The following is a 23,825-nucleotide window of genomic DNA, read 5'->3' on the forward strand; positions in this document are numbered from 1 at the left end:
TCTTTGTCATTCTCACTAGCCATTTTTAAGTGCTTCCATGACCAACTGCTGCTGGTTGCTCAAATAAATTCCACAGTGCAGCTCTGGGGCAAAAGTGACTTGTGAGTCACTTTCCGGAAATAGGTATTTGCCTAAACATTTGGTCGTAAAGAGATGAAAAGACAACCAGTAAGTCAAATATAGAAAGAGGAAGGCATTAAAAAAAATAAAAAATGGGTGAGACAGTAGAGTTTCTGGATCATGTGATGACAAATCCCTCTCATTTAATCTGTTGGCCAAGGGTCATCTCTCATCCTCCCCTCCTGGTGTATTATGTTGTGTTTTTATCCGCAGCAAGGTATTTTTCCTTTGGTAAGTACTTTTCCCTCTCCAATAAGTACTCAACCTTTGGGGGCCAAGGTGTTCACCCCAACTATTGCTTTTTATCTACAGCTAGGCACTCTGAAGCACCAATGCGCTAAGGATGAAAAACTACCCAGACATCAAAGGTAGTTTCACCTTTAGCTTGTAGGGCTGGAAGTCTGACTCAATCATGAATTAAACACTGATTCCTGAAAGCCTGGGGCTTGAAAGAAAACAGCCCGTAGGCAAAGCCATCGAGCTCTCACAAGCCTCAAATTATCCTCAAACAGCTACACAAAATCCTTTTAAGTGTCCATCAGCTTTATAAATCTGAACTGCTCTGGGAAGTTAAGATTTAAAAAAAATCGTTCAGCCTTTCATTAAACAGGTCATGGTATTACTATGGGAGAGAGGCAACGAGGTCTTCCGGTTGAATGGGGAGTCCTTCAAGACTACAGTACAATCACTGAAGACCACACAACAATGTCCGCTCCTTTCAACGGATACTAAATAGCACAGAGTTTGAGGAAGAAAGATGCATGGAGACATATGAGTTACCTCATTGCATTTATGGCATGAAATTAATTAGAGGTGAACATTAATGTCAGCTCAGCCACCTTGCCAGTAATGCCAAGTACAAATTATATTCTTCACTTGCAAAACAAGAGTCTGTAACACAGCCCAGTGGCCTTTCAAGGATTAGTTACTTAGCAAATCACTAGTGTCTTCAAAATATTTTTGTAACTATATTTTCAGATCTGGGCCTTGACAGGGAGGGATGAGCTAGGCAGACAAAAATTCTTTATTTTGCTTTTTGGTGAAGCACACTGAGAGTTCAGCCAGCTTCTGGATATGGGGGCTTAATAACACGCAGAGGCAGGGGCCCAGGCCCTTTGACCTCCGTCAAAGGGTTTCTTACTTTCAGGAATGTCAAAATGTCCTGGCATCGCACTGGTTTGCACGGAGGCACCCGTGTGCTACTTTGGCCACTCGCACAAACTTAGACAAAGAATGGTTTTCATATTCAAGTTCACGTTTTTAGGGGGAACAAAACGCCCAAGTGGAGAGAAAGCGTGGGGACACCACTGCCCAGGGGTGGGCACCTCCCACTCCGACACCCACACCGCACCTCAGGGTGGTGTCCACTCCACACAGACATGCCTGGCTGTTCCCAACGGCTACTCACCACTGTGCCATGAACAGTCCTCCTTCGCGCAGAGCCCTCTGGCGGTGTTACCAAGAATTTGGGTCGATCCGTCAGATTTCTAGAGTGTGCAGCTTTGTAGGGCATGATGTTGATGGGGCTGCAAGATGCTGAACGAGGACAAATGGGGATAACTAGGATGCAGATGATTGTTTTACACACAAGAGTGCCAGAGGAGCAGGTGAAGGAAAGCCAAAAGCAGGTTCAGGAAAAGGAGCAGAGCAGAGGTAGAAAGAAAAGTAGGGAGAAGATGTTATTACCTAAAGGTGTCCAGAGCCTTCATATTCAACTCTCCTGACAGTCCTATCAGTTTACAGTGTGTCCAAAGAGAAGCCACGTCCAAGTGAAAAATCTAGACTGTATAAGCTATTTGGCTATTTAGACACTGATTAAAGACGCAGATGTAATCTCATACAGAAAGCAATGGCCTTATCTTCCTATGAAATAATGGTTCTGCTAAAATGCTACATTAGTGACAGATAACTTTTATATAAGGACTGTTTACAATTAGATTTTTCCCAATTAGCTTTAAGATGGAACAAAAGGTGGAAAGACAGGAAACAAGCAAGCAGGCAAGCAAGAGACATTCCAGCTATTTTCCAGGGTGAAGTTCAACAGCCGGTGGAAAGAATTTTTATAATGTTAAGTGACCAAGTCTTACCAGGAGTTAAGACTGGTCACAAAGATAACTAATAATTCCCAGAAACAAATTTCGTAAATGTGTTGTCTATTTAAAGGCAAATCAGATGCATAGCTGATGGGTTTTCCCAAAAGCCAAGGCATTTGATGGTGTATAACAAGCAATAGAATTTATGCAGAAGTGGATGTAATCATTTAAAATGATGAATAGAACATAAACATGTTAGAATTGCCAAAAATAAAGTTGAGTCATGAATAGCTTTTACAGTTTTACTCAGGTTGATAAAGGTTTTGAAAATCACATAGTTTCTGACCATTCACATTCACAGGGACACTGTCATGAATCACATGATTCTGAGGAACAATGGGTTTAAGGAAATTCATAGAACACTACATAGGTATCCAAAGTGTGGGTACTAAGGTTCCAAGGCTCATTTTCAGATCTCACTGAGAAATCCTGTTCTCCAGCAAAAGAGTAAGACAATTAAACATGACTTCTGAGGAGAATACTAGGTGTTTGGATGATGTTATAAAATGACTTTACCCACTTAAAGCCATTGTAGCAAACCTTTAAAAAGACCATTATTTCAGCTATGTATAATAGTATTTATTAATAAATTAAAAACTCAAAAGTTGGGAATTTTGGAATTATAGAGACAAGAAATACTTGTTACTTATCTACAGACAGAAAGTTGATCAGATGGCTTATCTATTCATGTGCTCTGTCATTAAATGATTTGTAGTATCATCTGGTTATCACTGAATGGTCAAGGCTGGGAATAAACTAGACACTGCATTCTCTTTTCCAATCCTCTGAAAACAGAACTCTATTTCTTCAGGATAAACTAAAACACTTTGCAACCACCCCCCCCCCTCCCCTGTTGTCCTTAAAAGAATATGTTTATCTTACCTGGGACTGACATAAAGCTTGGCTTCAGACCTTAATGATGAAGGAAGATGCCTTTATTTTGAGAAAGGAGAACCTTGTCTCATTTGGCTTGTTGTGATCACAGGGAAAACTGAACATAACCATTCGGTCAAGTCCCACAAAAAAGCATTTGCATTTCCCAGACAATGAAGAGTTAATTAATGCAAAACTCTTCCAAGCCAATCAAACACATTTAAAGAATAACATCCTGGCACAGAGCACCTCCGTGAGATTACGGACCAGGAGAGGCACATACTGCCCGGGGGGCACGGCCAGAGGTCATTTACCTCGCTCAAGGATCAAGAAACCCTAGACAACAGCCCTGTTGAGGCCAGGGGTCTGACAGGAAAAAAGCAGCACAGAAATATGATATCATTTTCCTCCAGTGGAAAATAACTTTGGGGGGTATCTATTTTCCAGTGGAAAATAACTTCAGGGGGCATTTCCTGAGATGATCATGGGTGTAAGCCAAGCTCATCATGCCTCTCTGTTCATTCTTTATTCTAGCAGTGAGGTAATACTGAGCAAAGGGAGAAAATACCCTCAAATCTATCTAGTGTAGCTTGTACAGAATTCCTCAAATTTAATTGTTCAAGGAACATCGCCTGGCTAAAATAAACACTGTAAATTCTAAGAATATTATGTTTCATGGAATTCATTGTTCCGAACAGCAACCACTGAAAATCCTGAAACCTTTAAATCAATTAATTGTCTTAAAAAAAAAAAATGTATCTTGCCCTTCCGAAGAGTAAGGGCAATAATATATAGCTATTATTTTTATTTTCCCAGAGTGCCCTCTGTATCCCAAAGTAGTCTTAATAAACACAAAAATTCTTGTCTGGAGTGTCTACCAGAAAGTCTTCCACAGTATCTCTACTTCCTCTTACTTTTGGTAGCAAGTGTGCATTAATCTTGTTTATTCAAGAGTTTCTAAATGAACTGTATGAAAAGGTGCAGAGAAAAGATAATGCAGTACAAGTGGTTAGAGTGCAGCAGAGAGAATTGAAAAATTAGCAAATAGAAACATGATAACATTTATCGAGCACCACTATGTGTAGGTACTACTCTAAATGTTTTATATGTATCAACTCATTTCATCCTGAGCTCTAATAATCACAGGTATTTTCCGTGTATTTTTAAAAAATGGGCATGGAGAAGTCAACCCAGACCAGTGGCCACAAATAAGAGGTAGGAGACTTCCAAATTTCAAGTGCTCTTATTGCCTGTTCTGGGAGTTTGCAATCCCCAGACATTCTAGGAGAAAGGGTGGCTGTCTTCATCTGCCACATAACCCTGGCTCTGATGTAGGTCATCCTCTCGCCAATGGCAATGGGATATATGACGAACTCAAGGCACAACGGTAAAATGCAAAGAAAGAATAATTGAGGAGAGCAGGTGGCAAAATGAAAGCGATGGATAAAGTGTTTTTGACAAGAGAAACACAAGCGATGTTTATATACATAATTTCAAATGGGAAAAAATTTAAAGACAACAGCTTTGGGTCATTAAATATAGGCCGTATCAATTCAACTAACAGGTAACAATGATCTAAGGAATCAACTCAACTGAAGGTCTATGCATTGCTTCACACTAAAGTAAATTACAGAAATGTATCAAAATTTGTGGAAAAGGAGAATGGGAAAGTGGCAAAGAACAGCCAGTTAGCAGGTAAAAAGCACCCTGACTGAGTGTAACAATGAAGAAGGAAGGTGGGAAGGGGGGGAGGGGGTGGAAAATGAGGAAATGGCATTGGACAACACTGGAGGGGGAGCGAGAGAATTGACACAAGTTAGTGGTGACGGAAACTGCAAAGACAGACACTTTTTCAGCGGTGAGGCAGGCAGTTAGCATGAAGCTACATACAGTGTGGAGAGTCCAAAGCATGAGAGCCCTAAACTATTTAGATCCTATGAAACAGGAATGAAAGCAATTTTAAAGGTTCCCCAATTAGCTGGACATACGGAAAAACTTTCATGACTTGCGTAGAAGCATGACACTCATAGGCAGAAAATAAACGATCTTGAAATAAGCTGTACATTTTGCTCCAGAAAAAAATCTCGGATGTGACGTGACAGCTGACAGGAGAGTTCTTTCGCAGAAAACACAGAACACTGTGGTCCAGCTAATTGAACACACACTGCACACAGAGCATTACTCCAGGGCGCCGAAGAAGGAGGTTGGATAAGCATGTTTAAGACCCAATCACCAATTAGAATTCTAAGTGGCTCTGGCAGAAGTCACTTATAATCTGTGCACTTGGTTTCCACACGCAGGTGGTAGGAATGTCTACTTGATTTTTGACCGCCTCCTGGCGGGTACTGTGAGAATTAGGGTTGCTATCAGCTCACTGGGGCACCATGGATGGAAAAAAAAAATCATAAAACCACCAAGAATTATTTGTAAAGAGGGTTAATGATCACGAAGAGACTTGCAGAGGCAAAATATTTTTAAAGGGAACTTTATGAAGAGGCTGTGTAATTTCCTAAGTGCCAAAGACAAGGGCTGGTAGACGGGTTATGGAGATCTACCAACTGTGCCCACAGATATTTGGGAAAAACCAAACCGGCTCACTATGAAAGAGATGTTGCCAAAAGCCAAATACGTATCTTTCTTTGCAACGAGATATCGGCTCTCTACTAACTTCTCATTAAACTAATTGGCTTATTCGGGCATGCTTTGCATTTCAAAAACGTAGAGGAGTTAAAACTAATTACAATAACCAGTGTTTGGCACATTCTCCATATTTTCAAAGTATGCAACAAATGCGAACACTATAATTAGCCTTCCCCACAACTCTTAGACATTTGAGAGGGTACTAATTCCTAGATTACATAGAAAGACGGGCACAGGGAGGGGAAGTAGCTCGCCCACAGCCACATCATGAAACTCTCGCTTAAATTGACTTGGGCTCTGATTTTATTCCTCAGTCAATATATTAGTATTAAATTATGTCTACTTCTGATCATGTGCTCAGATGCAGGGGCAGAAAGAACGGTGGGAAAGGGATAGGTCTTTCTGGTGATGTCACAAACACACAGAAGCATCTGAAGCCATCTCATCACAAGGAGGGACACCCTTGGTTTGCCTGGCATCTGGGGTCCAGGTAAGATGCTTAGGTGGAGGCTAAGGAGGGAACAATACCAGGGCCGCGAAACCAACACCAGCAGACATTTTCAAAGCCACTGCACCCAAGGAGAGAGAAGCAAACACACTGGGAAAGACGGAGACGTGATTATGATGAATACTGGAGGCTCAGATGTGCTTCCGAAAGAGGACTTGACCTCACCAAGAAAGTTGCACCTCGAACAGTTTTACCTGGGTCTCCAGACAAGGCAGCCGCGCTTTTGCTTCTGGCCAGGAACGCATGTGTGGGCGTCAGCAGTCTGTTAACAACGCTGCTCTCCCATGGGCTGAGCTGCAGGCGGCGAGCTAAACGTCACCACATAAGCAAGATGTTAGAGGAATTCTTTCCAGGGGCAGGAGAGTGCACAAGAACATCATACTTATGGCTTCCACGTGCCAGGCCTTGGAGAGACGAGGCTCTCCAGGGAGGACAGTTGGCAGAGAGACCAGAAGACAGGAACTCTGCCCAAAGGAGGAGCTATTCCATAATGCTGCCTTTCTTCAAGATGTTAGTGTTATGGATGCAGAGTTTGCTAACCATCCTCCTTTTGGAACGAACAAGTAACAAACAAAACAGAAATAGCGTGTCGACCACGGGTTTGGGATGTAGTCGTACCTATCGGCCCTCATCAGGATGGGCAGTGGGCTGAAGGCACACACGTCAACCCAAGGGCTTCCTAAGTACCCTGAACAATCAACTCCAACAGAGGCTTTGGCAGCTAATGAAAGACTGCATTTCTGTATCAATAAAGACAGAAAGGGTCTCCATGACATTCTGCCAGATGTCATGAACTGCGGCTTCGGCACTTGGGAGAAATGAAATATAATAAAATGAAAGAGGACCCAGGCAAAGTTCTGTGTGGGATTTCCTTTTGACTTTTCCATTCAGCAAGCCAGGTTCTTTCAGGTCCCTGTTTGGCAACAACATAAACATTTTGGCAGAGAATGAGGGTAAACCTGAAGCAAGATAAAATTAAACAGAAAAGCCAAAAGCCAATATAAACTCAATGTTGGAAATTACCAGTGGGTGTGGGAAGGCTCCAGAAAATAAATTTAGAAGAACGCAATGAAATATAGTCTCAAATTGTACTGGGGCTTCGTTGGCAAGACCATTGTCAGGATATACGTGCTAATCATAAATTAACTATTTTGCTTATATTGTTAGCTTTGAGTGGTGGCCCATGAAAATATAGAAGCTACTTTCCAAAAATATCAGGAAAGAAGCTGGCAAAATCCTGCAAATATCACTAAAGTGATCATCTGTCTCTATTTTAGAATACACTCCAAGTCACTTACAAAAATCTTTAAAACTGTCTAAACCTGACAAGGCCACTTCTGTTTGGTACCATAAACAGCAGGTGTATATCCTGTTGTCTCTGGAGTGACTTTTTTTTTTTTTTTAAATAACCTTTTATATGTTGAATTTTCAAGAAATGGCATCTAAATTCTAGAAAATTAGTTTTAGTTAAACAAAAGTTATCTGATGTTAAATGTTGTTATAAAAAATATCTCCTCCTACTTGAAAGGAATTACCAACCTCCAAAAAGCATCTTAAGTTCCTGACTTTATTTTTAAAAAGAAGCTATTTTGATCAAGGCTATGGTGAATTTAAGAATTAGTGAATTGTTTATTAGATTTTGTTATTAGGAGAGTCTTCATAGTTAAATCGAATCTTATCTGATAGACACAAATAAAAGGATAATATAGATGTTATATGTTGTATACGTACAATTACACATATAATATAGAAATAGCTATAAAGTAGAACACATAAGGGAATAAGTGCTGTTACATACTATACTACGGCAGTGTGCATGTGGGCATCAGTCACAGAATTTAAAGCAAACTAAAAGTGGAATACATTCACAGAATAAAACCACTGGGAAAGGTGATGAGGATACATGAAAATCTTCAAAAGAACTATATTTTCAAGTAGATGAGGAAGGGAAGAGAAGAATGCTTCCTTTCCCTGATAAACTCTGTAGGAGGGCTGGCTTAGAATTGCAGAGATGGTTTATCATTGAAAAGACAGCTCTTTTCTTTCCCCCTGGACTAAGTTCATTAACTATATTTCTGTGAGACTTTAAAGCATCAACCAAAGAATTTGCCTCAAAGGAAGATTAAAAACCTTCTCTGACTTGTGTTTAAAGCAAATCTGAAGAAATTTGTTTTATAGCTCTGACACCGTGAAAGAAAGCTTTTGCCAGAAGAAACATGTTTCCCCTTCCTCTGCATTCATTACTATGCCCTGAACAAGATAGAGATAGATGTCTTCCATAAGACGACTTTTTAATAAAGGTTAGGACAGGAGTTAGTTTATTGTTTATTGTTTTTTTTTTTTTCACCTAGCAGGGCCTGATTTTAAGATGAAGGAAGAGATATTAATTCTTGTGGAACAACTCTATAGTATTGATCCTACTTAAGCACTTAAAAAGGAGATATTGACAATTCCTATAATAGACCACGTGGACCAGGGGAGGCACATGAACATTAGAGGTATTTGCACTGCCACCTTCTTCCATAAGCAGGAAATCATTGTTCAGTTTGAGACGAGTGTCATGCAAAAATCAGGCAAGTGTTGCCACATCCCGATATTTCATTAGAAGTAGGAAACCTAAATGTTACTTGATCTATTCCATTTTTAGGATGATGGCAATGGATTCAACTTAAAGAACAAAACACCCTACTCCAGTCAAACAGAAGATGTCTGTGGGCAGAATTCAGCTTCAGGTCTACCACCAGGCCCTGTGATCTAGATTCTAAGGAAAAATGTATGGACTAATTCTAATCAAACAGTAGGCAACTTCATTTCTTGCTTTTTTGAAACTCCCTATTCTTCCTTGAGGGGGAAAAAAAAAACTGGTTAAGTAGGTAGCTTAAGAATATGAAGAAACACATTTTTAATGCAAAAATCTCCAGTGGCAAAAATCCCTCTATTGCAGCAATTAAAAAAGATCTTTGGTAATTAGAGGTTTCCTTTAACTCAGGTCATTTTATCAGTCTATATGACACGATATTCAAGTGTGATAATAAAAATATTTAAAAACAGGTAGGGCACAGGCACAGAGCTAATGGATGCCATGCATTAGCTCTGGAGGACCTGGGGAAGCACCGCTTGAGGAAGTGGATATTTACACCAAATGGTATGGAAATATTTCAGTATTTTTAATAACCAGTGGAGCATTCCAGCTGAACCCTGATAGCACCAGAACCTCAATTTAATATCAGCCTTAAGCCCTGTGCTATAGGGTTGAGAAAGCTCAGACAATCTAGTAATGGTATATTCCCTTTACCGGATTTGTCTGTAAAAGCTTCTAATTTAATAATTTGATAAGAATGCTTCCTAACTTGATAATAAAGCATGACACCAACTTTTAAAAATAGCAGAAAAGCAAATTAACGAAATTACTTAAATTTTAAATTAGAGAAGTTCAAATTCAGAAGAATTTCTATTCTCATTAAGAGGCCTAGGCTCCTCACTGCCCTGAGGATTTGTCTAACTTAAAAAAAAGGAAAAAAAATTGTTTCGTGGACCATATGGAAGTTCCTGGATGAACTGAATCCTCCTTCCTGGCCAACCTTGACCTTGCCTAGTAGACCCAGGAACTGGTTCACAATTCTTCTGACAAGGGGCCAGAGAAGCAGAATCCCCAAATTTAGTGCTTTCCCTCTGATTCTGTTAAGTTCAGCTTAGGATTCAATTTGATGGGCCCCGTGCATGATTCAAGGAGCAGTTTCTTGGCCCTCGCTATGAACTGGCTATTGAACTTTCCCTGATCCTTAACCTCACCTAAAAAAGCACACATACAGAGTCGATCTAAGGAAGGGCACCACCCATGGGGGTAAGAACAGAGGATGCAGGGGAGCCTGGGTGGCTCAGTCGGTTAAGGGTCCGACTTTGGTTCAGGTCACGATCTCGCGGTTTGTGAGTTCAAGCCCCGCGCGGGGCTCTGTGCTGATGGCTCAGAGCCTGGAGCCTGCTTCAGGTTCTGTGTCTCCCCATCTCTCTGCCCATCCCCCACTCACTCCGCTCCCCCAAAATAAATAAAATTAGTAAACATTAAAAAAAAAAAAAAGAATATCCAATCAGGGGCACCTGGGTGGCTCAGTTGGTTAAGCGTCCGACTTTGGCTCAGGTCATGATCTCACAGGTTGTGAGCTCAAGCCCTGCCATCAGGCTCTCTGCTGTCAGCATAGAGCTTGCTTCGGATCCTCTGTTCCCCTTTCTCTCTGCCCCTCCCCCGCATGTGTGCTTGCTCTCTCTCTCTCAAAAATAAACAAATATTAAAAAAAAATTTAAAAAAGCATATCCAATTAGATACTATCACGCAGAATCTATAAAACATCTTGCTAGTTGAAAGATCATTGTCATCCCACAGAAGTGTGGTAGGATGTACTGTTTGGTTTATTGCTCATCTACCCCAATTTCAGCTGTGAAACTGTAGGAGGCAGTAAGCAAGGTTTGACATCAAAGCACTGTAAAATCCCAGTTGCAGTTTGTCTTAGACATGGGTTGACACATTAAAGTGCTGAGTAAGTGACCAAATCCAAAGAAAAGATGAGTAGACAATTGTAAGAATAGCATTCACATGCTATATTTTATACTAAGGGGATGGGTTTGAAAATAAGGCCTATTTATGAAAGGAGTTTTAGTTCATAATACTTTTCTCTAACATCTAAAAGGCCCCTAATTTGACTACATGTCTAATATCAATGATTTAGTTAGTCATCATTTACTAGTTATCATTTAGTTAATAGTTGAGCAAATTAGTTAAAAAAAAAAAAGAGGAATGGTGCAGGTTAAAAGGCAAGAATAGGAAGTTACTCAAACATTTACTGCTTTAAGTGAGTAGTTATTAGTTATAAAATAACAACAGGTATAATATTGTACATTACAATGACACAACTTTTATACAATACAAAATATATGAATACTCATACACACAGAACATGCACACATTGCATTCTTTTTAAAGACTGAACGTTTCCCAGTTTCTTAATAAAACATTCAAAAATAACCACGATTTTGTTACTTTTAAAGAGTATATGTTTTCATATTGCACAACAATTCTTTGGTTTCCTAATTTAAAATCTTAGTTCTGTAAAACCGAAGCTTATCTTAAAAACTTGATTTTTTCCTTCTATGACATATAAATATGCAAAATAAAACTTTAATTTCATAAATAACTCAAAATTCATGTACTGTAAATCCATGGGACGAATAAAACTCAAAATTCAAATAAAACATTAATTGGAGGGATACAATTATTAAAAGTTTTAGGAAACTTCAATGAGGATATATTCTTGAAGTCAGGCCAAATCCCTTAAGAGCAAAATGAATGGACACCAAAAACCAATCACACACACACAAGAAATGCAGTAAGGTTTTGTTAAATGAGAACTCAAACAGTAAAATGAAATCTACCAACATGAATCATTTAAGAAGATTTTTTAGAAAGTCAAAGCTTGGAATTCCCAAAGTACAGATGAAAAGTCAAAGACAGTATGATTGAAGTAAAGTAAGTGTTCGTAACAAAGATTATTTGCATGTTGGTGGATAAGTGGGTGATTTCTGGAGCTGTAAACTCATTTACTAAAAAGTTGAGAAGCACCGCTTTCATCACTGCTAAATGCAACCATTCAGCCAAGTTCTAACATGAGCAAGGTTCTTGTCGCAAGGGAAATGCTGCTCAGCCGCTTACTGCTTTTTTATTCTGAAGTTTTGTTCTTCCTATTTAAGAAACGTAGGGAAAGCAACTTCAGATGCTGATTTTTAGCTGTAAACATCCAGAAAAAAAAGAAGCATTAAGTAAATAACAGAACACTTTTTTTTTTGTTTTGTTTTCCTTTTGACTGTACCTCTATCTGGAGAATTTAGTAAAGTTGCAGATGAAGAGGAGAGCCGCTTGCTAATGACGGGATCGACATGTTTCGAAAGATTCATGGTGGAAACTGACCGCCTGTCTGGATCTAAAACAAATGGAGATAATGCTAATTGACAGCCAGCATGCAGGATTGCAATTTCCTAGTTCACTGATGGAAGGAAAAACTAGGATTGGATGCTTTCAGCTCTATCACTAGATCTTACATAACAGCACAGTTTTCTAAGTGGATGTCTTAAAGGTAACTTAAAGGCCAGAAATAAAATTATTTTTCTCATAGGATAAAATAAACGTTTAGCACACCAGTTTGTCAGCCAGGAAAATTCAGGCATATTGCTATAGTACAACAGACAGATGAGGATCAAAGGCAGGCCAGTGGAGGGGAACTAAACTAATGGAGGCAGACTGGAAAACAAAGAGAGGATTGTAAAAGTGGATGCCCTCATAATTTTCCCAAGTAGGAACAAGGGGGTAGTAAGCGGGCTGCTGGTAAAACAGAATGTAAACACTAGGAAAAAAAGAGGAATACCAGGTTCTATGTATTTGCTGATACCTCTGCTTGTAGAGTTACTTTTCCTAGGGTGTTAATGTTCGTTACAGAAAAACAGATTAAAAAGAAAGAAAGGGGCGCCTGGGTGGTTCAGTCAGTTAAGCACCTGACTCTTGATTGCGGCTCAGGTCATGATCTCATGGTTCATGCGATCGAGCCCCCCATCGGGCTCTGTGCTGACACTGTGGAGCCTGCATGGGATTCTCTCCCTCCCTCTCTCTCTGCCCTTCCCCCACTCTCTCTCTCTGACAAAATAAATAAACTTTAAAAAGAAAAAGAAATACTCTGGGTATGGAAAGGATGGCTGCTATAGCATTTCTTTTTAAAAAGTCTATGAATAACCACACCTCTATGCCCGTTACACAGAGTCTAGTGCAGTTTACAAATGTAGAATCAGTCCACAAACTTGCCCAACAAAACTGACAGCAATATATAAAGAAAATTAGCATTCTTTCTCTTTAACTTTATTAGTGATACTGTTCATCCTTCAGGTCAGTAATTTTAGAGTAATTCTTAAAGGTCAAGTCAGAAGAGAATAATAGCCATATAAAATAGGCTGTTAGTTTGTTGTCTGTTGGACAACAGTTTGTTGTCTGTTGTTTGTTGTCTGCGGAACCAAATTATAACCATGCTCATTAGAATAAATCACAGTCCCTGAATAAAAGTGCACAGAACAAAAGTCTAAAATGTCAGTGTATTTATTTAGGAGGGCAAGTAGGTGTTCTGACCTGTGATAGCCAAAGGTAAAAAAGGTGTTGCCATATTTTGTTTTATTTTTCTATTGTTAGCTTCTTCTAAAACTAAAAACAAACAAAAATATTCTTTAGGTAGATGCCTTTAACACCCAGTTCTCACGGGTCTAACACTGGTAGTCAGAACTTTACAGTAAACTTCTCTCCACAGAATAATCATTTTGGCCATTGTTTATAATGTACGGATAAACAAGGCTTCCCCCAACATCAGACATTCCTATCTCTACCGGGACACATTGGTATGGTTGAAGCAACTTCATTATAAAACAAACAAACCCAAACATTGTTTCTGTGACGTAAATTTACACTTAACTGATAGGCTCTTAGGGCAGTCCTGAAGATTTAGGATAAAATATCAAAAGGAACATCTAAATGATAAAAGGTAAGATCCAGGGGTATAAGGAACGATCAAAGTCATTTCTAGGTGGATCAAGCAATTCATTTTCTGATATTGTTTTATGTGTTAAGCTTTAGTTGAGGGACAGTGTGCCTAATTGGAGGCCTGCATGGTTAAAATTATGGAGGTGTCACATGTATTGATTGTATTGATTGTAATACAATAATATGGAGGTGTCCATATTATTAAATTATAAAATTTAATAATTTGTATTAAAATTATGGAGGTGTCACATGTATTGATTGTATTACTTAATGTAATGAGAATTATATTACTTAATACAATAAAAATTTCTAATCGTTTCTTTTTCTCCCTGAACAAAATACAAATTCACGAAAGGATTTATTAAGAGTCAGTTTTGGGGTGCCTGGGTGGCTTAGTCGGTTAATCATCTGACTCGATTTCGGCTCAGGTCAGGATCTCACGGTTTGTGAGTTCGAGCCCCACGCTGGGCTCTGTGCTGATGGCATGGAGCCTGCTTGGGATGCCCTCTCTTCTTTCTCTCTCTGCCCCTCTCCACTTGTGCTGTCTCTGTCTCTCTTAAAATAAATAAATAAATAAATAAATAAATAAATAAATAAATAAATACATACATACATACTTAAAAAAAAAAAAAGAATCAGTTAAAAAAAATTTACAAACCAGCGCTAGTCGATATGTGAGCAGTAAGGCAACACACTGATTTACTATGGATTAAATTTAATTTCTAGGATCTGTTTTTTGATCAGCAAACACTGACTGAGTGCCCATCCTGAGTGAGGCATTGTTGTATGTGAGTAAGAGCAGGTCACTGCTCTTAACATCACAGCAGATCATTCTGACCTTTGAGAATTTTGGCAAATTCCATGTTATTTTCAAACTTCTCTGTTTAGCACAGCAGCAATTTTCTCTGATTCACAGCCCTTATAAAAATGGATTTTATGCAAGAGCTAACAAATACAACATTAGTTTCTCTTGCTCTGGGTGGCAGAAATGAAGGTCATATATTAAACTCTGAGTGTAGAAGCAAGAATTAAAGGCAAGTGACTGTATTTCCCCTTAAAAATATTTGAAAATCTGTAACAGAGTGTACTTCTGCTGGACACAAGTAAAACATGAAGCCAAGTAAAGGAAAAATAAGGTCATAAAAATATATACTATGACAGCTTTTCTGTATGGAACGTTTACGTAAAACTGCCCTTAGGATAAAATATCACACATGAATGATCCTTATGATTACAGATTTGACACATGCCCACCCTGTACCACTGGGTCATTAAGAGCCAAGGAAAAAAAAGTGCTTTTAAGTATGGTTTAACGCCACAGGAAAGCCGTGATAATTTGCTTTCAGAATTTTTAAAACAAAGAGGTTCTAGAAGATACACTGAATGTTAGGAATAAAAGAAGAGAGTAAGCAAAAATCCATTGTTATTTAGGCTAAAACTAATAGTGGAAACAGCAGTACTGACAGGGGTGTGGGGTGGGGGGCACACCAACTGGATGTACTTCGATTCCAGGTAATCCATTAACTAAAAAACACTTTTTTAAAGATTTTGTCCAAAACGGTCACTTAAAGAGAAAGTAAACACATTACATGTAATGACATTATTTCAACACCTTCAAGTCACCTGAGTTCTACCATCATCACACTTAAGAAACACTGTGCCATGCCCAGATCTAGGTCTATGCAATGGGGTATTAGGCATGCATTATGACTACGGTGGTGACGGCTCAGCTAGCGATGAACTGGCCCTGGGTCAGAGGTGCTAGCTACAGGTCAGGCAACCGGCAACCACGGGGATGTCTGTACCAGATTTTCTAGTACCACCAAGAGTTGTGAAGTGGTGGTCCAGGCCTGCTAAATCGAGAAAGGTGAATGATGATGCAACAAAACCACCTGGGGACAGAATGTAAGACAATGATTTTTCAAAGTAAAAAAAAAAAAAAACGTTATTAGACTCACACAGATGGAAAAAAACTGACGCACTGTATAAAATTCAAGGTTCACTGAATTTACAGTACAAAAATAAAGCCTTTCACTACGTCCAAATTTCAGTATGATTTTATGTCTATTCAAGAACAAGGGAATAATAGCTGAGGCATTCACTGGTTCTGGTTTCAGAACCTGCACTTTCTCCCGCGGAGCATTAAAACTGCACACACTCTAAGGTCTGAATACACAAGTTCATAGTATCGATTTTGATCAGTCAATACTGCTAGGATTCTTCCAGAGAGGAAGACAAAACTGGTGAATTTATTCCATAAACCTGACAACTTAATGTAAAGGATTACTTAAAATAATGCAGAGTGGAAACTGCACGTTTACTTAGAAACATTGCATAGATTTCTATCTCTTCAAGGAACTATGTAACCAAAGAGAAAAGCAGCCTGTGTTATGGGAGAGAGAGAATCTTATCTTACCTCCATCACCCTCTTATCCTCAAACAGCTAGGATCATCATTTCATTACAGTTGAATTATTTCAGCAGGATTTTTGTTTTGGAAACACAGACTTAGAGAAAAAGAAGCAACTGTCCTTTTACTGTCCAGGAAGAAAGGAGTGATTTTGAAGGCGATCACTGTTTGTTTACCTGCACTGTGGATGCTGGGGCTCCCATGGAGAGAGCCTCCCCATGACCAGCGGTTATGCTTCTGTCTTGGCTTCTGGCTCCTTTCCATTGTACGCCGTACAACAGCTTCATGGCGTTCCTCAAATGAAGCAGAGGAGTGGAAGATTAGATTCAACCTGGTTGCTTGAGGCTTCTTCAACTTAAGGCAGAATGGAGGAAGGCACCACTGAAATCTTTACTTTAGTACTCCTACTTCCTAACTTGGACGCCTTATCTTAGGGTGGGAGGAGCATCAACTTGGGATGGTTACTGAAATCATCAGGTCCCAGGTGATAAAGCGTCTCAATACTTTCATATGGGCGAACTGAACATAAATAAGTTATAGCGCGAAGACTAGACACCTGGGCTTTTAAAGTTTCTAGGGAAGTAACTGCGACAATCACGCCATTTGGGACCTGCCTTCCATACCCCAACCTCCCTGGAAGCTGTGACTATCTATAAAACTGATTCCTTAATTCTGCTATGCACCCCAGCACCTTAATGGAAGGTTTCATAGTAAATGTGTTGCATTTCTGAAACAGACAAATCTCCTGTGTACTTCCCAGAGCGGCGTCTTACTTTGTCTTCCTCCAGTCTCTGCCTGCGCTTTTCCTCCACAGCAGCCCTCCTCCGCTCCTCCTTCAGCCTCTGCTCTTCCAGCTTCTTCTTCCGCTCTTCCAGGTGCTTTTCATAGTGCTGCCGGGCTCGCTCTTCCCTTTCTAACCAGATGATTTCTCTCGCAGCTTTAGAAGAAAAACAGGGGAAATATAGGCTGGTTTAAAACTTAAACAGGCAGGACTGTATAAACAGCCCACAAGAACAGGTTCTTTGGTTTTGTCTTTGCCAAGCCTGGCCTTTGCTTTCCTCACATTTTCAGGAAAAAGTACCACTGTTAATTTATAGCATAATTTAGTATGCTGACAATGAGGTCCAAGAAGATGCACTGAATTCTACTTTTTGGGAATCCCCCACAGTCCTGTAGTTTGGTATATTATTACAACAGAGTAATGCATACATCACATGCTCTGGTCTCAATTCTGACTATTGACAAAACCAATGGCACCATCCATCTCTCTCTCTCTCTCTCTCTCTCTCTCTTTAAAAAAATGGGATCATCCTCTAGATCAAAAGCCTGTGACTACATTTGTTTCAACAAAGCACTGGTTCTCTGAAAACGTTAAAAGAATTTGGGACAAAATCCCCAGAATTGATGGTTGATAAAAGATACATTAAATGCCTCATGGATTATCACACTGAGTCACCTAAGTGACGTGAGGGACTAAGTAAGCAGATCTGGTGTCTGAGACGCTCACGCTCTGGTTAGATAAGACTTACTATCACAGCCTGAATGAAAACAAACAATTCAAAAAATATTGTTCAGTGATGGAATGCTTCTTTTCTCCTTTACATATCCATGTTCCTTCCTTCCTCATTTTAGGGGAACACATAGCCAACAAAACTTTTTTTTTTTTTTTTTTTTAGTATGATGCTTCCTTGAGCTGTGATAAACCTATCTTTAATATGATCTATTAACACAGTATGTACAAGAGTCCAAACAAAATTTAGAGCATAAACCCTGAGGATACTGAATGGCATATAAGTTAAAATGTTATTTAAAAAAATTTTTTTTAACATTTATTTATTTTTGAGACAGAGAGACAGCATGAACAGGGGAGGGTCAGAGAAAGAGGGAGACACAGAATCTGAAACAGGCTCCAGTCTCTGAGCTGTCAGCACAGAGCCCGACGCGGGGCTCAAACCCACGGACTGTGAGATCATGACCTGAGCCGAAGTCAGACGCTTAACCGACTGAGCCACCCAGGAACCCCAAAATGTTATTTTTTTAATAGAAAAAAAATTCAGAACATTTCAGTTTCCTCTAAATGTTTAAGGTTAACAATTCTGTATTTCTGCTACCATTATACCTTTTCTAAAGGTGTTCACTTGAGGAGACAAATCCACTGAAGGAAGTCTGAATAGACTTTACTTGTGTGAAAGAACAAGAATGACGCAAGATGAGTTTGTCCTGTGACATCACTCAGAGAGAACTGGGTTATCCCAGCAGCACTGCCACTAATGGGTGGGGAGATCTCAAGACACGTTCATTTGAATTTCAGTTTTCTCTTGCCTAAAAGACGCGGAAATTGATCTTCAAGAGTCCGTCCAATTTTAAAAGCCGATGGTTCTAAAGAAAGTCTCAGGCCCATGTTGAAACTTGGAGTAAAAGCACATAGTATGTGCTCAATAAATATTTGCTAAATGAGTGAATAAATATAAACACCATGAGAATACACATTGAAAGTAACAGATGGGGAACATAATTCTAACATTTTTTAAAGGTGAATTTACTGTGATCACATACCCTCATGCACACATCTTTTGGATTTCCTGAATACCTTACTAGCCGACTTTCAATGATACCACACATTTTAGTTCATTTAAAAAGGTGGATTTCCAGTGACAGATTTTTGTCAAAGCTTAAACAGTTCAAAATATTAAAAGGCAAAATGAAGGTCTTCCTCTAACCTTAGACCCTCTTATGTTCCACTTCTACCTTTTCTGCAAATGGAAAAGAAAGTAAAAATCCACGTAGTACTGTAGTATGGCACTTCTGCTCTGCATCTTGCTCTTTTCGCTGAAAATAGATCTTAAAGATCTCTGCACACCAACATGTGAAACATGAATGTAACAACCTTTTAAACGGCGGTATAATATTTCACTGTCTACATACCATATTTTATTTTTTTATATATTTTTTAAAGAGTATTTATCTTGAGAGAGACAGAGACAATGTGAGTGGGGAGGGGCAGAAAGAGGGGGAGAGAGAGGATCCCAAGCAGGGTCCGTGCTGCAAGCACAGAGACTGACCCAGGGCTCAAATTCATGAAACTGTGAGATCATGACCTGAGCCAAAGCCAAGAGTTGGATGCTTAACCGGCTGAGCCACCCAGGTGCCCCAACATACCTTATTTTATATAACCAAATACTTATTGATAGATTTTCTTAGTTGTTTCCAGTATTTTACCAATTCAGACCTTGAGTGACATTGTGTTATCATAACCTCTGTAGAGATGTGAGCATATCTATGTAGAAGTAGAATTGCTGAATCCAAGGGAATATGCACTTAAATTAAAAAAAAAATTTTTTTAATGTTTATTTATTTTTGAAAGAGACAGAGACAGAATGCGAGCGGGTTGGGGCAGAGAGAGAGGGAGGCACAGAATCTGAAACAGGCTCCAGGCTCTGAGTTGTCAGCACAGAGTCCAACGCGGGGCTCAAACTCACGAGCTGTGAGATCATGACCTGAGCTGAAGTTAGATGCTCAACCGACTGAGCCACCCAGGTGCCCCTACACTTAACATTTTGATAGATACTCTCACACTGTCCTCTGTGGAAGTCACACCAATTTATACTCCCACAGGCAATGGGTAAAGGTCTCAGGCAGAAAAAAGAAATAGCTTTATACCTTGAAGCCTGGATACAGGCAGTAAGACCCATCTATTTCTTAACTCTTGGCTTTCAAACTATATAGTCTTTGACTTTTATACCCCATGTTGAGGAAAACTTCAGATTCTTTGAGGATATTTATGAATGTCATCTTGTCTTTTCCTATAAGATGTCCCAGAAGCCAAAAGACAAAACAAGAAAAAATGCTTATGAAATATTAAGAAAACATTTTTTAAAACCGGTAAGATATATTTGTAAAATAAGAATTTATCAATTCACAGGTAATTTTCCTTAAGTCATGTTTTTCATCAGGCCATTTTCTCGCTCATGAGTATTTGTGGTTATTTTCTCACTTAACTGAAACTCCACTGATTTCTAAAGTCCTACCTAAGCTTGGCCTTAATATCCTTATGTGGCCTTATTCTGCACTGCTTTCCAGAAGAGCCTCTTACTTCTAATTAGTCCTGTTTCCTTACTGCACCTCCCAAATAACCCATGCTTCTTCCATGTCTTTGCTTCCATGGTTTCCCTGTTGAGAAAGCTGCCATCATTGTTAATTCCAACAGATCCATCCTTTAAGGCAGGGGTCTTACAATGTATTTCAGGATCACCTCTGGAAGGGAGTACGTGTGTATGTGTGTGTTGGGGGGATAGTAGTTAAAATGCAAATTCCTGGGCTCCAACCCTCATATTCATATTTATTAATTCTAGGATGGGGCCCCGAAAACTGCCTCCCAAGAGATTCTAGGTGGTCCCAAGTGGTCTACTGATGGCATTTGGAGGAACACTGCCCTCAAGGTCTTCTGCAGGAGCTTCAGCTCTTCTGGGGGGTGGGGGGTGTCAATGCTGCTCTTATGACATCTACCACAAACTCCGGCATTTCTTCTATTCTGATTTCTAGGTAGCAAAGGTTTTCTCTGCTTTCCCCCCTTCCCCTCATTCACCATAGTGCTTTTCACAACTTGAACATATCTAAAAGTCTTAATAATTACTTCCTGATTCACTGGGCACTACTTCCTGATTCATTCACCCATAACTGTGTGGTCTTGGGCAAGTTACTTAATCTCCCAATGCCTCACTTTTGTCAGGGTAAACTGTGGCTAAATATAGGACCTTCCCCATGGGTTTCCTGAAAGGAGTAAAAGAAGAACTACACTTAAAATAGTTTTAGGGTATGTTATTGTTAAACATTAAACATTCAACAAATATTAGCGATTATTGCCAAATCTGTCGTTGTCGTCATCATCATCATCATCATCATCATCACTATGATCTCAATTCAGAAAATCAAAGGTAGTGCTTAAGGTTGTGCTGTAAATCACTAGAGGGCTAGAAGTTATAAAAAATAATTAATTTTATCTCAAATAATCTTTTTAAGGAATAATATTTCCTTATCCATTGAGCTCTAATTGAGTTCTACTTCTATTTTCTAGCAGGAAGTGGAGATCCTATTACCTTGCCTTTAAACAGTTACAAAGAGAACGGGGCAAATGATGGTGAAAGAGCAAACAACACTTTTGTATTATTGTAGACTCTGTTGGTGAGCGTTAGCAATATTACTAAGTACAGATCATGTATCTTTTATTTAAAAAAAAAATTTTTTTTTTACGTTTATTTTTATTTTTGACACAGAGAGAGACAGAGCATGAATGGGGGAGGGGCAGATAGAGAGGGAGACACAGAATCCGAAGCAGGCTCCAGGCTCCGAGCCATCAGCCCAGAGCCTGACGCGGGGCTTGAACTCACGGACCGCGAGATCATGACCTGAGCTGAAGTCGGACGCTCAACCGACTGAGCCACCCAGGCGTCCCGATCATGTATCTTTTAAACTGAAGGACAGCACATAAAATATCTCAATTATTTAATGAGAAGTAGAAGTTAATTTATTCTACGAAAGTTCATTTAATTTACTTATTTAAAACACTGTGTAAATGATAATTAATGTCAAAGTCTTGTATTTTCTCCTTCAGAAATGAGAGATTTGAACACAAGAAAACAATCAACAACTGCTATGGACTGAACTTGCCCTCCTCCGCTCCACCCCCACCCCCATCCCTAAATTCACATGTTGAAGCCTTAATGCTCAATGTGACTATATTTGGAGACAGGGCCTATAGAAGGTAATCCTGTTTAAATGAGGTCATAAGGGGAGCGCCTGGGTGGTTCAGTCGGTTAAGCTTCTGACTCTTGATTGCGGCTCAGGTCACGATCTCATGGTTGGTGAGATTGAGCTCCGTGTCAGGCTCCGCGTTGACATCTCAGAGTCTGCTTGGGATTCTTTCTCTCCCTTTCTCTCTGCCCCTGTCCCCCGTGTACATGCTCTCTCCTTCAAAATAAATAACAAATAGATTTTTTTAAACAATAAATAAATAAATGAGGTCATAAGGGTGAGGCCCTGACCCAATAGGCTTAGTGATTCTTGTAAAAAGAAACACCAGAGAGCTCACTCTCCCTCTCTCTTCATGCTCAGAGGAAAGACCGCATGAGAAGAAAGCAGACATCTGCAAGCCAGAAGAGGGGTCTCACCAGAAAGTGAACCCTGCCAGAACCTTAATCTTGGACTTTCCAGTGTCCCAAATGGTAAGAAAATAAATATCTGCTGTTTAAGCCCCCCAGTCTATGGTATTTCGTCATGGCAGCCTGAGCAGATGAGTACACAGTTTCTTCACATTTAAGTCATTAACAATCACTCATTTCATAGAGGCAGCTCTGTAAAAGAACAGCATGTACAAAAAAGGAATCATAGTATTATTAACCTTTATTCTCATGAAGTTCTAATTTTTCCCTGGATTCTGGGTATCAGAACATAAAATAAGGGGCGCCTGGGTGGCGCAGTCGGTTGAGCGTCCGACTTCGGCTGGGTCACGATCTCGCGGTCTGTGAGTTCGAGCCCCACGTCGGGCTCTGGGCTGATGGCTCAGAGCCTGGAGCCTGTTTCCGATTCTGTGTCTCCCTCTCTCTCTGCCCCTCCCCCGTTCATGCTCTGTCTCTCTCTGTCCCAAAAATAAATAAACGTTAAAAAAAAAAAAAAAAAAAAAAAAAAGAACATAAAATAAAATGAAAACCGACTGAAGCCCCTGAAACACTGGCCATTGATAAATCAGTTCCACCCCTGAGCTGCTGCTACCGGGATCATACTTTAATGACACTAACAATATATCAGTGCCATGCAAAGGGGACACTATTAACAGTATGACAGCGACACATAAAGGAGAAACCCACCATCATTTTGGACTCCATTTAGAAACACACAGTGACTCTTGTACTAAAAGGAATTCAAAAATGATAGGCAAAGTCCTGTAGCGGATAAAGCACAAGATCAGGGCTCACAGGACTGGGAGTCCACCCCCAGGCCTGCCATTTACCATTCATCTGCCACTGAGCAAGTGGTGACTTCTGTGGTCTCATTTCCTCAAGCTGCCATGGTGCCATTTTCCTGACAGGGTCTCGGTGGGCTCAGGGTGACATGCGGAGTGCTCAGCCCAGGGCCAACACACAGCAGGAGCTCAATACATACAGATAATTATCATGAGCGAATCTTTATGACAAGCAGACCGATTCCTGCCCTGCTGTCCCAGAGGGAATGCAGCTGATGGGAAGAACACAGGTAGGACCAACTACTCAGACAGCACACTCGTGGGCTGGATGGACTCCCTGCTCCAGTCACTCAACAATCTAGTGCCCGGCCTGGTCCTTTTTTTTTTTTTTTTTTTTAATGTTTATTTACTTTTGAGAGAAAGGGAGAGACAGAGTACAAGCAGGAGAGAGGCAGGGAGAGAGGGAGACAGAATCCAAAGCAGGCTCCAGGCTCCGAGCTGTCAGCACAGAGCCTGATGTGGGGCTCGAACTCATGAGCTGAGATCATGATCTGAGCCGAAGTCGGACGCTCAACCGACTGAGCCACATAGGCACCCTGCAGCATGGTCCTGAACAGGCTTACTTCTGTGTAAGTACAGGTGTCACTACCATACGAC

General features: G+C 40.0%; 1 protein-coding gene across 6 annotated transcripts in view; it reads right to left on the reverse strand.

The window, feature by feature from the left end:
* The window catches only part of MAP7 (microtubule associated protein 7), a 178,237-nt gene that overhangs the window by 24,380 nt on the left and 130,032 nt on the right, over positions 1–23,825 (reverse strand). For 5 of the 6 annotated variants that reach the window (XM_047857797.1, XM_047857794.1, XM_047857796.1 and 2 more), the window contains exons 4-8: positions 16,984–17,147; positions 16,387–16,504; positions 12,096–12,206; positions 6,429–6,542; positions 1,529–1,656 (exon numbers count right to left, since the gene is read on the reverse strand). In XM_047857797.1, the coding sequence (XP_047713753.1) occupies positions 1,529–1,656; positions 6,429–6,542; positions 12,096–12,206; positions 16,387–16,504; positions 16,984–17,147 (635 nt within the window). The remainder of the gene's footprint in view (positions 1–1,528; positions 1,657–6,428; positions 6,543–12,095; positions 12,207–16,386; positions 16,505–16,983; positions 17,148–23,825) is intronic. The other variant, XM_047857798.1, reaches the window with a different exon arrangement.

Source organism: Prionailurus viverrinus, chromosome B2 (assembly GCF_022837055.1).
Source record: "Prionailurus viverrinus isolate Anna chromosome B2, UM_Priviv_1.0, whole genome shotgun sequence".
Classification (NCBI taxonomy): Eukaryota; Metazoa; Chordata; class Mammalia; order Carnivora; family Felidae; genus Prionailurus; species Prionailurus viverrinus.